General features: G+C 50.3%; 1 protein-coding gene across 1 annotated transcript; it reads right to left on the bottom strand.

The window, feature by feature from the left end:
- Nucleotides 1-5,321: 5,321 nt before the first annotated feature.
- On the bottom strand, nucleotides 5,322-12,071 carry Flt3lg (fms related receptor tyrosine kinase 3 ligand). Its single transcript, XM_055613673.1, is given in 6 exon segments — nucleotides 5,322-5,856; nucleotides 6,134-6,188; nucleotides 6,190-6,263; nucleotides 6,908-6,961; nucleotides 7,383-7,820; nucleotides 8,057-12,071. Coding segments are annotated over 5 exon segments (546 nt in total). The 5' UTR covers nucleotides 7,530-7,820; nucleotides 8,057-12,071; the 3' UTR covers nucleotides 5,322-5,640.
- Between the last annotated feature and the right edge of the window lie 937 nt (nucleotides 12,072-13,008).

Raw genomic sequence — 13,008 nt, 5'->3', positions numbered from 1 at the left:
CCCCGGCGGCCATATTTTGGAGGGAGTGCTAGTCTCCATTCATGTATCCGTGCTGCGGAGCGCCATTACTACCCTCAAGTCATGACGGTTGCATGACACGTGGTGGCCATAAGGGGGCGAGCATAGTCCTGGGCTGCCTTCGGTGCTTAAACTGCTTCAGCTGGGCGTATAACGGTCTGAGAGCCCAACCTCATGGTGTGCGTGACAATTGCTGGCCTTTTCTCTTCTGGGAGTTTAGGACTATCAAACGGGTGGGGGTAGTCTTTCAAGATGGAAGACTAGGGGCGAAGGAAGGACTTCCAGGTTCATGAGACTCAGGCGTACTCATTTGCTTCCCCCCAACAAAGGAAAACAAATTGTAGGTTGATCAGTCTCAGAGACTCATTTTCTCCAAGAAAACCTCCCCAAATATCCCAGCTTGAGTAGATTCCTCCTGGAGGCTTCAACACTCTTGCTTTCCTGCTACGCTTTGGGGCCACGATTTGGGGAATTGGTCTGTTTCTGCCTCACATCAGGGTCCTATGGAGCGTTACCGAGTGCTGACCCTGGACCATTGGAGGCCTCAGAAAACAAACAGAACTCTTTGCTTTGGCTTTTGATACAGGATTTCTGCAATTCAGACTGCCTTAAATTTGAGATCCTGTGTCAAACCAAGATTCTGAAACTTAAACCCACCCATTCCCTGTCCCACCCACAGATAAGCCTGAAAGAGCTGGTAAAAAAAAAAATACACACACACACACACAACAAAAAACAATTATTTATACACAAATTCATGGGTCTAAAGACAAAGACTTTGCACAGAAAGGAGTGAGTGGGGCTTTTGTTAGGTTCTGATGTTGACTCCAACCTGGGGAGAGATGTGGCAGGGCAGCGAAGTCCAAGACGGAGCCAGCCTCCACCCACTTTTCCCTGTGCCCAGGCTGGGCAATGTCTGTCAGGTGACTCCTGCTTGGCCTCAGTATGCTCAGATCATCAATGGTCTCTGAAGACCAGAGTCCTCAGCCTGCACTCTATCACTAACCACGCCCACAGCCTCTTTCAGGAGAAAGAGAGGCACGTCCTCTACCTTTGAGCTACACCCCCACCCCTCACCACTCCTCAGCCCGCTCCCTACCCCTGCTTACGTTAACCTCAAACTACCAGTAGATAACCCACAATCCCTGATCCTGATACCTCTTCTTCAGAGTACAGGAAATACAGACTTGTACCAAAAAAATCTGCTCCAAGTCTTTTCTTTTCTAAAGGGGCTCTTAAACCAGGCAAGGTGGCCCACGCCTTTAATCCTTTTGCAGAGGAAGGAAGCAGAGGATCTCTGAGTTCCAAGCTAGCCTGGTCTACACAGCAAATCCCAGGTCAGAGAGGGATCCATGAGACCCTGTTTTCAAAACAAACAAATCAAGGCCTCCGAGGGGGTGTCAAGAGTTAACAGGCCTCTGCTTCGACATCTGACAACCTGAGATCCATCCCTGGGACCCAGGAGGTGAAAGGAGAAAACCAGCTTCCCACAAGTTGTCCTCTGACTTGTACTCAGAGCGGATGCCATGTGTCCCCCTGTGTGTGATTTTTTTAAAGATTTGGGGGGGGTGTAATTTTGAATAAAGAGGAATTACTGTCTGGTGTGGTATGACCCCAACACTCCAGAGGGTAGAGGCAGGAGAATTGCCGCCAAGTTCCAGGACATCTGAGCTACATAGACCCTATCTCAAAAAATAATAAATAAACAGAGTTGGGATTACAGACACGTGCCACTATGACTGATAAATGGTGTATGTTTCATGGGAAACCACAAATGCAGAGGCTGTTCCTCGATCTAATTGTGTTAAGTGAGCGGACAGGGAATCTGTTTTGGCTGTGTGAGTACTAAACGCTGCTGAATGGTTTCTGCTGAGCGTGTATGTGTGGCAGCTGCAGAAGGAACCCAGAGTCCAACATAAGCAAGGGCCTCGCCACTAAGTTCCAGCAACAGCATTTATGGTTTTCATTGTCATTATGAGACAGATCTCATGAAGTCGCTCAGGCTGGCCTTGAAGTTTTGATCCCTCTGCCTCTGAGATGGCAGGCCCGAAGCACTGTACCCAACAGTCATTTTTATTTTAAGGAGTAGAGATGACAGAAGCAACCTCACAGGGCTACAGTGCGCTCCCCAACTTGCTTTGTTTTCCTTAAAGTCATTGTCCCCCAGTTTCAGCATCTCCAGTCCAGAAACACTGGAATGACATGTCTGTCACCATGCCTAGAAGTGTCCTCTGGGCGGGGATGTAGATCAGCAGCACAGCATTTGCCTAGCTTGTTCCTTGTTTGGTTCCCCAGCACCTCTAGCACCAAGAAAGAAAAGAAAAGCCTTGTTGTATATAGCATGCCTATAACTCCAGCTGTTGGGAAGGCTGGGCAGGAAGATTTGTGGAGGTATTCAAAGTCACTTTGGACAATATGGTGAGACCTCATCTGAAAAAAAAATGTGTCACTGGATTGAGTGACATTTTTGTTGTTGTTTATTTGAAATAGGAGACAAGGGTTTGCTGTGTATCTCACCATGGCCTTGAACTCCCCAGGTAGTCAGGCATGGCCAGACCTTGCAGCAATCCTCCTACTCTGGCCTCCCAAGTGCTGGGATTACAGATATAACCTCCACATGAGAGGAAGTGTAAAACACAACGAATTCTTAAATATGGGTACTTGCAGGAGGACCCACCTTCTTTCCTGCCTCCTTGCTTATTTTTCTCACACCAGACTCTTCCCTCACAAGGCCTCCACGGCTCTCTGCTGCGCTGATGGTGGAAGCAGCGGAAACCCCCTGAGCTTTGCTACACTGGAAGCTTAGCAAAGACTGTTCTTCCCCTGACACACACACTACTCCGCTGCCCCTCCTGTGAGACATAGTGAGAAAGCCCCCAAATCTTGGACTGACTTTCTACCCCCAAGTCTGGCCATTCCAGACTCCAGTATAGGTAGAAGACCCACCGAGGTAAGAGCCTGGCTGAGTCAGTGCTGCACAAGTGTCACATCCTAGAGACGGGAGGTGAGGGGGGCCTGAGGCCCCCACAAAGTCAGCCTCAGGACGCTTGCAAGGCCAGGCCACCTGCCACCCTCAACCCTTGCCACCCACTCCATCCAACTGGCCTGGACTCTAGGCTCACCCTAGGGCGAGCCTTTTGCCAGTGAAGGCCCCAGACAGCTCCAGTGGCACAACCATGAGAGGCAGCAGCAGGGGAGCAACAGCTGGCTGGGCTGAGGCTCTGGAAGCTTGGTGGTTTCTAAGGCTACAGGACTTCTTTGGGGCAGCAGGGTAGAGGGGTCTGGGGAAGAGAAGAACCAGGTAACTGAGGGGGTTCATCAGAACAAACACTGAAAGTCCTGGAGGACCACGGGTGATGGTGCATGAGGAGCATACAAACTACAAACCACAAGACCCAGGGATAAGATGAGCCCGGCAGCCCAAGCCTTTAATAATTCAGCACTCAGGAGGCAGAAGCAGACAGATCTCTGTGAATTTGAGGCTAGCTTGGTCTACATAGTGAGCTCCAGGACAGACAGGGATATATAGTAAAACACTGTCTCAAAAATAAACCAACAACTGGGTGAAGTGGCACATGCCTTTAATCCTAGCATTCGGGGGTTGGAGAGATGGCTCAGAGGTTAGGAGCACTGGCTGCTCTTCCAAAGGTCCTAAGTTCTATTCCCAGCGACTACATGGTGGCTCGCAACCATCTATAATGAGATCTGGTGCCCTCTGCTGGTATGCAGGCAGAACATTGTATATGTGGTAAATAAATAAAAAATAAATCTTTTTTAAAAAATAAAGCAAAATCCTAGCACTTGGGAGAAAAAAGCAGGTGGATCTCTCTGAGTTCAAGGCCAGTCTGGTCTACAATCAAGTCCAGGACAGCCAGGGTTATTACACAGAGAAACCCTGTCTCAAAAAACAAACAAACAAAAACCAACATTGGGAATAAAAAGCATGAGCCTGGCTGGGCATGGTGGCCCACACCTTTAATCCCAAAACTCAGAAGGCAGAGGCCAGGGCATTTTAGCCTGGTCTACATAGGAAGTTACAGGCAGGCAGGATTATATAGAGAGACCCTGTCTTTAAAATAAATAAATAAATAAATAAATAAATATATATATATATATATATATATATATATATATATATATATATAAAATGTCAATAACAAAAGAAAAAAAGGGGGGGCTAGAGAGATGACTCAGTGTTAAGAGCACTGTCTGCTCTTCCAGAGGTCCTGAGTTCAATTCTCAGCAAGCACATGGTGGCTCACAGCCATCTAACTGGGATCTGATGCCTTCTTGGGCATCCAGGTATACATGAAGTCAGAGCACTCATATACATAAAATAAATAAATAAATCTTAAAAAGAAAAGAAAAACTTATTGAGCCTGGCTATTAGTATTGTTACCCCGAAACTGGTGGCTCAGTTTCCCTTCCTAGTGGACAGGACTGCCCTAGACAAACAGACTTAAAATTCTGTCTCCTCAAAAATAGGTAAACTGAGGCTATGAAAAGGAATGTCCCAGTCTGGCACAGTGGGAACACCTGTGATCCCAGCACTTGGGAGACAAAGGCAGGTGGATCTCTGCGAGTTCAAGGCCAGCCTGGTCTACAACAAACTGAGTCCAGGACAACAAGGGCTACAGAAAGAAACCTGGTCTCAGAAAAAAAAAAAAAGAAAAAAAAAGGAATGTCCTGTCTGTCCCTGAGCATCTATGGCAGTTAATGGTTGCTTGCTGGTAAGGCAAATGAATACCTTCTCAAGCATGGCATTTATGGCCAACCTTCTTCACTGGCTTGAAAAAGAAAGCAAGAGGGAGGAGAGCAGTGAGATTGGGAGGGGACAAGAGAATGTAATGAATGTAATAAAAATGTATACACTTATAAAAACGTCATGAGGCACATTATTATAGATAATTAATATATGATGATAAAAACATGAAAAAAGAGAAGGGAATGAAGCCAGATGTGGGAGCTTTACACCTGTAATCCCAGCACTCTGGACACTGAGGCAGGATGATTGCTTTGAGTTCAAGGCCAGTCCAGTTTACATAATGAGACCCTATCTCAAAAGAAAAGATAAAGGGCCACAGACATGGTTCAGCAGTTAAGAACACTTGCTGAGCTGGGCAGTAGTGACACACCCCTTTAATCCCAGCACTTGGGAGGCAGAGGCAGGCATCTCTGTGAGTTTGAGGCCAGCCTGGTCTAGAGTGAGTTCCAGGACAATCAAAGCTACACACAGAGAAACCCTGACGCAAAAAAAAAAAAAAAGAAAGAAAGAAAAGAAAAAGAAATGAAATGAAATGAAATGAAAAAGAAAAAGGAAAAAGAAAGAAAAAACCACCAAAAGAAACATAACAAAACAAAAACAAAAACAAAAACTAGAAAGAAAAGAACACCTGCTGCTCTTGCCTTGGACCTGGTTTCATTTCCCAGGACCCACATGGTCTTATCTGTAATTCCAGCTCCAGGGAATCTGATGCCCTCTTCTGGCCTCTTTGGGCACCAAACACAGACACACATTCAGTGTACTTATAGGCATGTAGATAAAACACTCATACGCATAAAAATAAATAAATCTTTTTTGAGAAAAAAAAAAAAGGAGAAAGAACTTGTCTCAAGTCTCAGCTAGTGGGGGCCCCTGGGACACAGTGCGGAAGGCTCTGGGCTGTTACCCGCTGGCGCTGCACCTCCAGCACCAGAGAAATTCCGGCAGGCCTTCCCCATACAGGGCTACAGAGCCAACAGCTGCACGCAGGTGTCCTGCAGGAGGTGGGAGACGATGGTCTGGACGAATCGAAGGCATTCTGGGAGGGGCAGGTCAGCACCATGTCACAGCAGAGTCTCCACACACCCAGGGCCCTGACCTGCAGAGGACACACAGCTAGGGCCCAGGTCTCAAAGACTCTAGGGCTCTCCAGTTCGGGGAGAGAACCCCTTAGCAGCAGCCTTTTCGGCTTCTGAGGCACAGACCCAGAAACAGGATTGCTAGGTGACCTCAGGGCTTGGAGGTTCCAGCTCTGCCTCTGTGGTATATGCTGTGGGCAAAAGAGCCCCTCCTCCATCAAAGACGGAGCAACTCCCCAGGCTTGGGGAGGACTTACCAAGTCCCAGTGCTAACCTGGAAGGCACACGAAGTGACAAAATATATCTCCTTGTTGACAGCCTCCAGAAGGTCCTGCCACAGTCTTCAGCAGCTCCATCCAACGCTGGGCCAGGAAGAGGCTCCACAAGGCCTTGCAGTGTTTCTCCTGAAGATCAAGAGCCTAGACCGGATCACAGGTAGGAGGGGGGGAGCCAGATGATTAGCAGGGAATGGGCCGGCTAGAAGGTAGAGGGAGGGTGGGTGGGTCCAGATGCCTGAAAGGGATGGGTGGGGCCAGAGGCAGAGGGAGGGTGGAGCTAGGTGGCTGAAGATGATGGGCGTGGCCAGATGCCTGAGGTAGGTTAGGGGGGCTAGCGACCTGAAAGAGGCTGGCCCTTGCTGGAGGCCAGAAATGGTACAAAGGGTGGGCCTGGCACTTGTGTGATGGAGGTGGGACAGGATCAAACGCCTGAGATGAGACCCTGCCAGATACCAAAGGAAAAAAGCGGTTAGGTTACAAGTTTGAAGACCCTTGACGGAGGGGCGGGGCCAGGTGGCTAAGAGGGACAGGACCAGGTGCCTGAGAGGGAGGGGCCTTCTACACCTAAGGTTGAAAGGGGAGGATGGCGGGGCCAGACCTCTGAAAGATTGAGCTAACATGCCTGGGACCGGGGCGGGAGTAGGGGTGGGATTCTAGATTCCCAGGTCTGAGGGAGCAGGATCTTAGCCCACTAGCCTTGACCCTGAAGGGTGGTGCATTTTGAGTCTGGTTCCCACCTCCATCCCTGGGCCCTCCTGACTGTGACTCACATCCTGAAGACTGATGGCCACAGTGACTGGGTAATCTTTAAGCAGGTGGTCAGTCTATGGGAGAAAACAAGGAGAGGCCTGACTGAGAGCAAGAGACAAATCACAGAGAGTTGTCGGAGGAGTTGGAAACAGACCCTGAGACGAGGGAACAAGGCCACAGAAAAAGGACCCACATAAAGAAGAAGGGACCCATAGAGAGATACCAAGAGATAGAGACTCGAAGCAGACAGAAGACACACAGAGAGGGATCCTGAGAGAGAGAGACAAAGAGAAACATGGGCCCAGAGTGGAGGGCAGAAATGGAGAGAGAAACCTAGAGAAAAACAGGAGACATACAGTTGAACAGGGACTCAGAAAGAGAAAGACACACACAGAGAGAGCCAGAGACCCAGAGATAGAGACACTGAGAGACAGTGGCAGAGGTGTGGGATGGGGACCCAGCACAGTGGCCTGGCCTGGGTGGAAGCCATCTCACCAGCTTGTTGATCTTCCTGTGGAAGCTGGTAGAGACGGGACTGTGGCTAAAGTAACAGTCAGGTGTGTCCCTCAGGCAAGGGCTTAGCAGCAGCAGCAGCAGCGGTGGCAGGACTACAGGATGGTACTGTCGGCGCCTGACTTCCATTCAGGGGCTCCCTGTATCCTGCTTCCTTCCTTAACTGAGTGTCATTTTCCCTGTCCCTGCCTGTCCTGCACCTTGACTGGTGTGACAAACCTGTGTCCATCTTTCCTCATCTCATCCTGCACCATCCCGTCCTCTTCTTCTGATGCTGTCCTGTGTCTATCTCCTCATGCCTCCATCCCCTGCCCATCTCCCTTCCCCATCACCCCTCAGGTATACATACTCACATTTGGGCTCCAGGCTGGTGCCAGCACTGTCATCTCTGCCGGGGACCCCTCATGCCTATGGCAGGGTCTTGGAAGCAACGAAAGTGCAGGGCTTGGACTCATACCCTGCAGTCCCCTCCCCACCCGCCCCTGTACCCCACACTGCCGCCCTGCTGCCCTGCTGCCCTGCTGCCCTTGATGTGGGTGCCTTTCTGCCTCCTGCTCCGGCAGGCCTCCTGAATGAACCCCAGTGACGGTGAAAAGCCATCTCCCTTTCTAAGAACCCCGACCGACATCCGGTCCCCAGAATCCTAAGTCTCTCACCCTGCTCCCTTGGCCTGGCAGTGGGGACTTTGGGACCACCCTTCAGGGACCTAGAAAGCCATTCACCCCAAGCACCAGGCTTGCTCAACTGGGTGTGGAAGGACCGAGCTGGGTGACAGCTAAAGCCCCGAAAGTGAAAGGAAGCTTTGGGGTAGACAGTGCCAGGGCTGCGTTCGTGCCCGGGCGGGACGTGGGACGCGCCGCCTAGTGGTGACAAGTGGCAAGGCCCCAGGTCTCAGCTTGGACCGCTCACGGACAGCGACAGGGTGCAACCAAGCCTTCGAAGTGTATGTAGAACTGACCAGTACCAGTCACTTCAGCTGCCACCATACTGGCCTTGCCTCCACCATCTCCCATAAGGACTGTCACAATGGCCTCCTTTCTGAGTTCCCTTCTTCCTAGCCCCCATCTGCTCCCAGGGATGCAGACTTGTGAACCTGTCAGCTGAGTCCCTCCAGTCTGGGCTCCTGATTCATGCGGGATCAAAGTCCAGTCTTCCAGCAAAGAATGGTGGTCCAGACCTGTCACCCCAGTTACCAAGGAGCCTGAGGAAGGAGGCTGGCCTTGGTTCAATGCTGGCCTGAGCAATTCACTAAGACCCTGTCTCAAAAAGTACAAAGGACCGGCACACAGCTCAGTTGGAGAGCAGCTGCTCAGAATCCACTAGCGAGTCAGTGGCGGAGCACTTGCCTAGCATGCTCAAGGCCCTTTACTCAATTTGTAGCCCTGCCTGACCCCTCCAAAAAGTGGCCATGTAGAGCTGCAGTGTGACCCTGTGCTTACCTAGACCCTTCCCCCTTCTAACCTCATGCGTTGTTCCTTTCCAACCTAGCCATCCTTGGTGTGTCTGAGGTGGGCATACTCTTGCCCAAGGGCCTTTCCGCTAGCTATGAAATAGCCTTCCCTCCAGATACCTGTGCCCTCCTCCACGGCTTCGCTTACCCACACAGGCAAAGGCTTCTTGACACCCCTTTCCCAGTGGCAACCCTTGCAGCATCAGACTCACCCTGCTGTGTTATCACCACTTAACACTCCCTGCGGTTTGCTTATCTTTCCCATTATCTTGGCCTCTTCGGTGGCTGTTTCCACCCTGCAAAATCCTTGCACCCAGAACTACGCCTGGCCTGGCCGGAGCAGCAACTACACAGGCATTAATTCGGTGAACGTACTGGCAGGCCCTGACCTCATCCTAGTCCATCACTGCTGGCTAGCACGGGACGTGTCTGGGTTTTGGTTTTAGTTCCTAGGAAATAAATCCTTGGGGATTTTCCAAGTATGGGGAGCGCCATTTATCAGGCCTGGCACCTGGACGGCACCTGAGTTCGCCTTGAGGCAATTCAGGAAGGAGCTGGTTGTGCCTGAAAGTCCAAGAATGAAGAATGTGATACAGGGGAGGCAGGAGGACCAGGAGTCAAGGTTAGCCTTGGCTCCTATGGACCCTGTCTCATACTAGGCAGGACGTTGTGACGATGCCATTGTTAATCCTAGCACTTAGGAGAGGCAGAGGGAAAGGGAGATGGGTCTCTGTAAATTCAAGGCCAGCTTGGCCTACACAGTAAGCTGCAGACCAGCTGGGGCTACACAGTGAGACCCTGTCTCAAAAACATAAAACACAAGAAAACCTAACCAACCAATCAAACAAACAATACCAAGGCTGGCAAGAGGGCTCAGCAGGTAAAAGTGCCAACTCTGAAGCCTGATAATCTGAATTAAATCCCTGGGACCCACAGAGAAGAGAAAGCCCACTTCTAAAGGCTGCTCTCTGCTCTTCATGCGCAGCGCAACGGTGAAAACACACAAATTTAAAGCAAAAAGAGGCCAACTGTGATACTGATTGTGGGTCTAAGTTTGAGTGACAGCTCACCTACCTATTGGAAGATCCAGGGGCTTTGTCTGCCTTTCTACTAGGGCTCCAATGTGAATTCTGAATCCTGGGAAAAGTTCTCTCCTGTGTTTCAGCCTGGCCACATGAGACCCCATCTCAAAAGGCTGGATGATGATGATGATGCTGGCCTCAGGACTCCCAATCTTCACCAAAGCTTACAAACTGGACCCACAGTCCCTGCAGCTCTTTGTTTCAACCACAGTGATCTGGGATGACTCTGTGTGTGTGTGTGTGTGTGTCTGTGAGTGTGTTTCGAGACAGGGTTCCTCTCTGTAGCCTTGGCTGTCATGGACTCACTTTGTGGACCAGGCTGGCCTCGAACTCACAGAGATCCTCCTGCCTCTGCTGGGACTACTGAGCCTGGCTCGTGAGATAACTCTTGTGTTAGCTTCTTACTGATTTAACAAAAGATTACAAGTTGAGTAGCTAAAAACTGCAGAAGTTTATCCCCAGCCTGGTGGTGGTGGCACACACCTTTAATCCCAACACTTGGGAGGTAGAGGCCAGCCTGGTCTACAGAGTTAAGTTCCAGGATGGCCAGGGCTACACAGAGAAACCCTGTCTCAGGGGGAAGAACAGTTTATCCCCATGGGGTGTAGAGGCAGGAGTCCAGCTGGCTATGCTCTCGCTGCCAGACCCAGGGGGGCAAGCCTTAGAACAGTCACCTCCCAGGGCCTTTGGCATGCTTGGTTGGGGGCCGCTTCCCTTGCTCCGATCTCTAGTCTCCCCACACCCCTGCACATTGCCTCTGCTGTGTCTTCTCTGGCACAAGTGGCTTGCTCTTGGATTTAGGGTCAACTTAGATAATGTATGGGGCCCTCAAGATCCCAGGGCATAGACAGTACAGTGCTTAGCTAGCATACACGAAACCCTGGATTCCATCTCCAGCATGGTGGAAACCCGGCTGGACGGAGCACACCTGCAAACCCAGCAAATCATCCTTCAGCCAGCCTGGACCACAAAACCAACACTCCACCCGGCTCCTCTGCGCTCTGCGTCCCCACTGCTGAGGCATAGATTGTGGGGTGCACAAGCCATGGTTAGCTTGCTGAGCAGTGTTGCTCTTAGAGCACCAAAGCTGCTCTGTATAGCACTTCAGGGGGTTTGTCACATCCAATCAACAGGTGTCACACTAGTGCTGGCTTTGTCCCTGTGAGAGCTAGCCCCTCAGACCCTATAAGGTGAAGTTTTTCTGCTCTAATCTGGGAGACGAGGTAGTAAACTGGACAAAGTGCAAGGTGTCTTGTTTTTGTGCAGTTCTGGGGATTGAACCAAGACTTCCCCCACACTAGGCAGGCTCTCACTGAGGAATTCTAGGCAGCTCTACTGCTCACCCACACCTCCAAACCTGTTCAGTGTTCTCTCTCTTCTTCAGTTCATCTAAATCTCTAGCCTGTTCCCAGCCTTTCCTGCAGCACTCATGTCCCCTCTGGAAATTCTGGCATACTTCTATTCTTGCTTTGGCTAATGACTTGAGAGTGGAAATTGAAGGTTACTCCTGGGAGAAGCCCAAGAGGCTTGGAAATGGATGTGAGGGAAGTGAGCTTGTGTTGTGGTGACCCTGTCCTAATTTTTTTAGTGTTTGAAACTGAACCCCCACATTCCCGTTGCTGCTATCTCCAGTGGGAGCTTTAATGGAGTAATATACTGGGCCTGGTATCTTAGCACTGTAAGGCTGGGGCAGGAGAATCACTGTAAGTTCTAGAACAGTTTGGGACACTGAGTTCTAATTCTGCCAGGCTTAGTCAGACTCTCTTTTTGAGAGTCTCACTAAGAAACACTGTGTAGCCCTGGCCTGGAACAATGGGAGGGCACAACCACGGCGAGTGGTGTCACCCATGGCCTGGTGGTTCTGGGTTTTATTAGAAAGCAGGCTGAGCAAGCCATGAGGAGCAAGTCAGAAAGCAGCACTCTTCCGTGGCCCCTGCATCAGCGGCTGCCTCCAGGCTCCTGGCAGGCTTCAGCTCCTGATTGGGCTTGCTTCGGTGGACTGTGACTTGGACCCCTGACTTGCTTTTTGTCATGCTGCTTCATCACAGCAGCAGTAACCGTAACTAACACACACAGCATGAAAACATGAAAACAGGAGAGAGGCTTTGTTGTCAAGACCTCTCTGAAGAATTGTCATGCCACGAGATACCCTCAATCCCATTATCACGCCAGAAAGGCCTGGCAAATGCCAACCAGATGGGGCCCCTCCCAGCCTCAACAGCCATGTGCTGAAGCCTTTATTCTTGGCAAGTGACAGCCTGGGGCAATCAGTTACAGCCACAGAAAATGGACTAGTAAGTTGAGCCTGATGACTTGTGCCTACCATCCCACTGGCAGAAGGATCAGAACTCCAAGGTCATCTTTGGTGCCATAGGAAGTCCAACCAGGAGATGGAGTTCAAAACCAAACCAAGCAAATAGACAAACCCCCAACAAAGAGGACACTACCAACAAACCGTAACATACAAGGAAAAAAGAAATGGATGAAGACAGCCTCCATCAGCCCAGTTCCCTGGGCAACAGTAATGAACAGAGAGGAGAGAGGGAGGGAGAGGAGGAAGACCTTGACTTGTGAAACGAATCAACGGCTGGCTATAGCCACAGATACCGGGCTACTGCAAGTGACTGTTCCTCCACCCACTTCTCTTCCCTGTGGCCTCCATGTTCAGCCTGGGTGAGCATCAGAGACTCACTTGTTGTGTTTGGCTACTCACTTGTCTTGTTTTGTGACCTTTTATGGTAAAAAGGCTTTGGCAGGGACGATTAGGAAGAGCGCCTGTCCACACAGGCATACAATCCCGGCACTGGAGGCAGATGTCGCAGGAGGCTCACAAGAATTCCAGATTAGGATGTGAGATGGCTCAATGATGAGATGATGAAGGTTAGGACTAACAAGCATAAACACCTAAGTTTGGTCCCATGAACCCAAAACCAACATGGCAATGGAGAGAAATGACTTCCATAGGCTGATTTCTGACATACATACATACATACCCTCCCCCAACAAAATGTTGTTATTATTCTGAGACTGGGTTTTCCTGTTAGCCCCAGCTATCCTAGAACTCGTTTTGTAGACC

The sequence above is a fragment of the Psammomys obesus genome, unplaced genomic scaffold, assembly GCF_907164565.1.
Source record: "Psammomys obesus unplaced genomic scaffold, mPsaObe1.curated_primary_1811, whole genome shotgun sequence".
In the NCBI taxonomy this organism is placed as follows: domain Eukaryota; kingdom Metazoa; phylum Chordata; class Mammalia; order Rodentia; family Muridae; genus Psammomys; species Psammomys obesus.
This window is presented reverse-complemented; position numbering and strand designations above follow the sequence as displayed.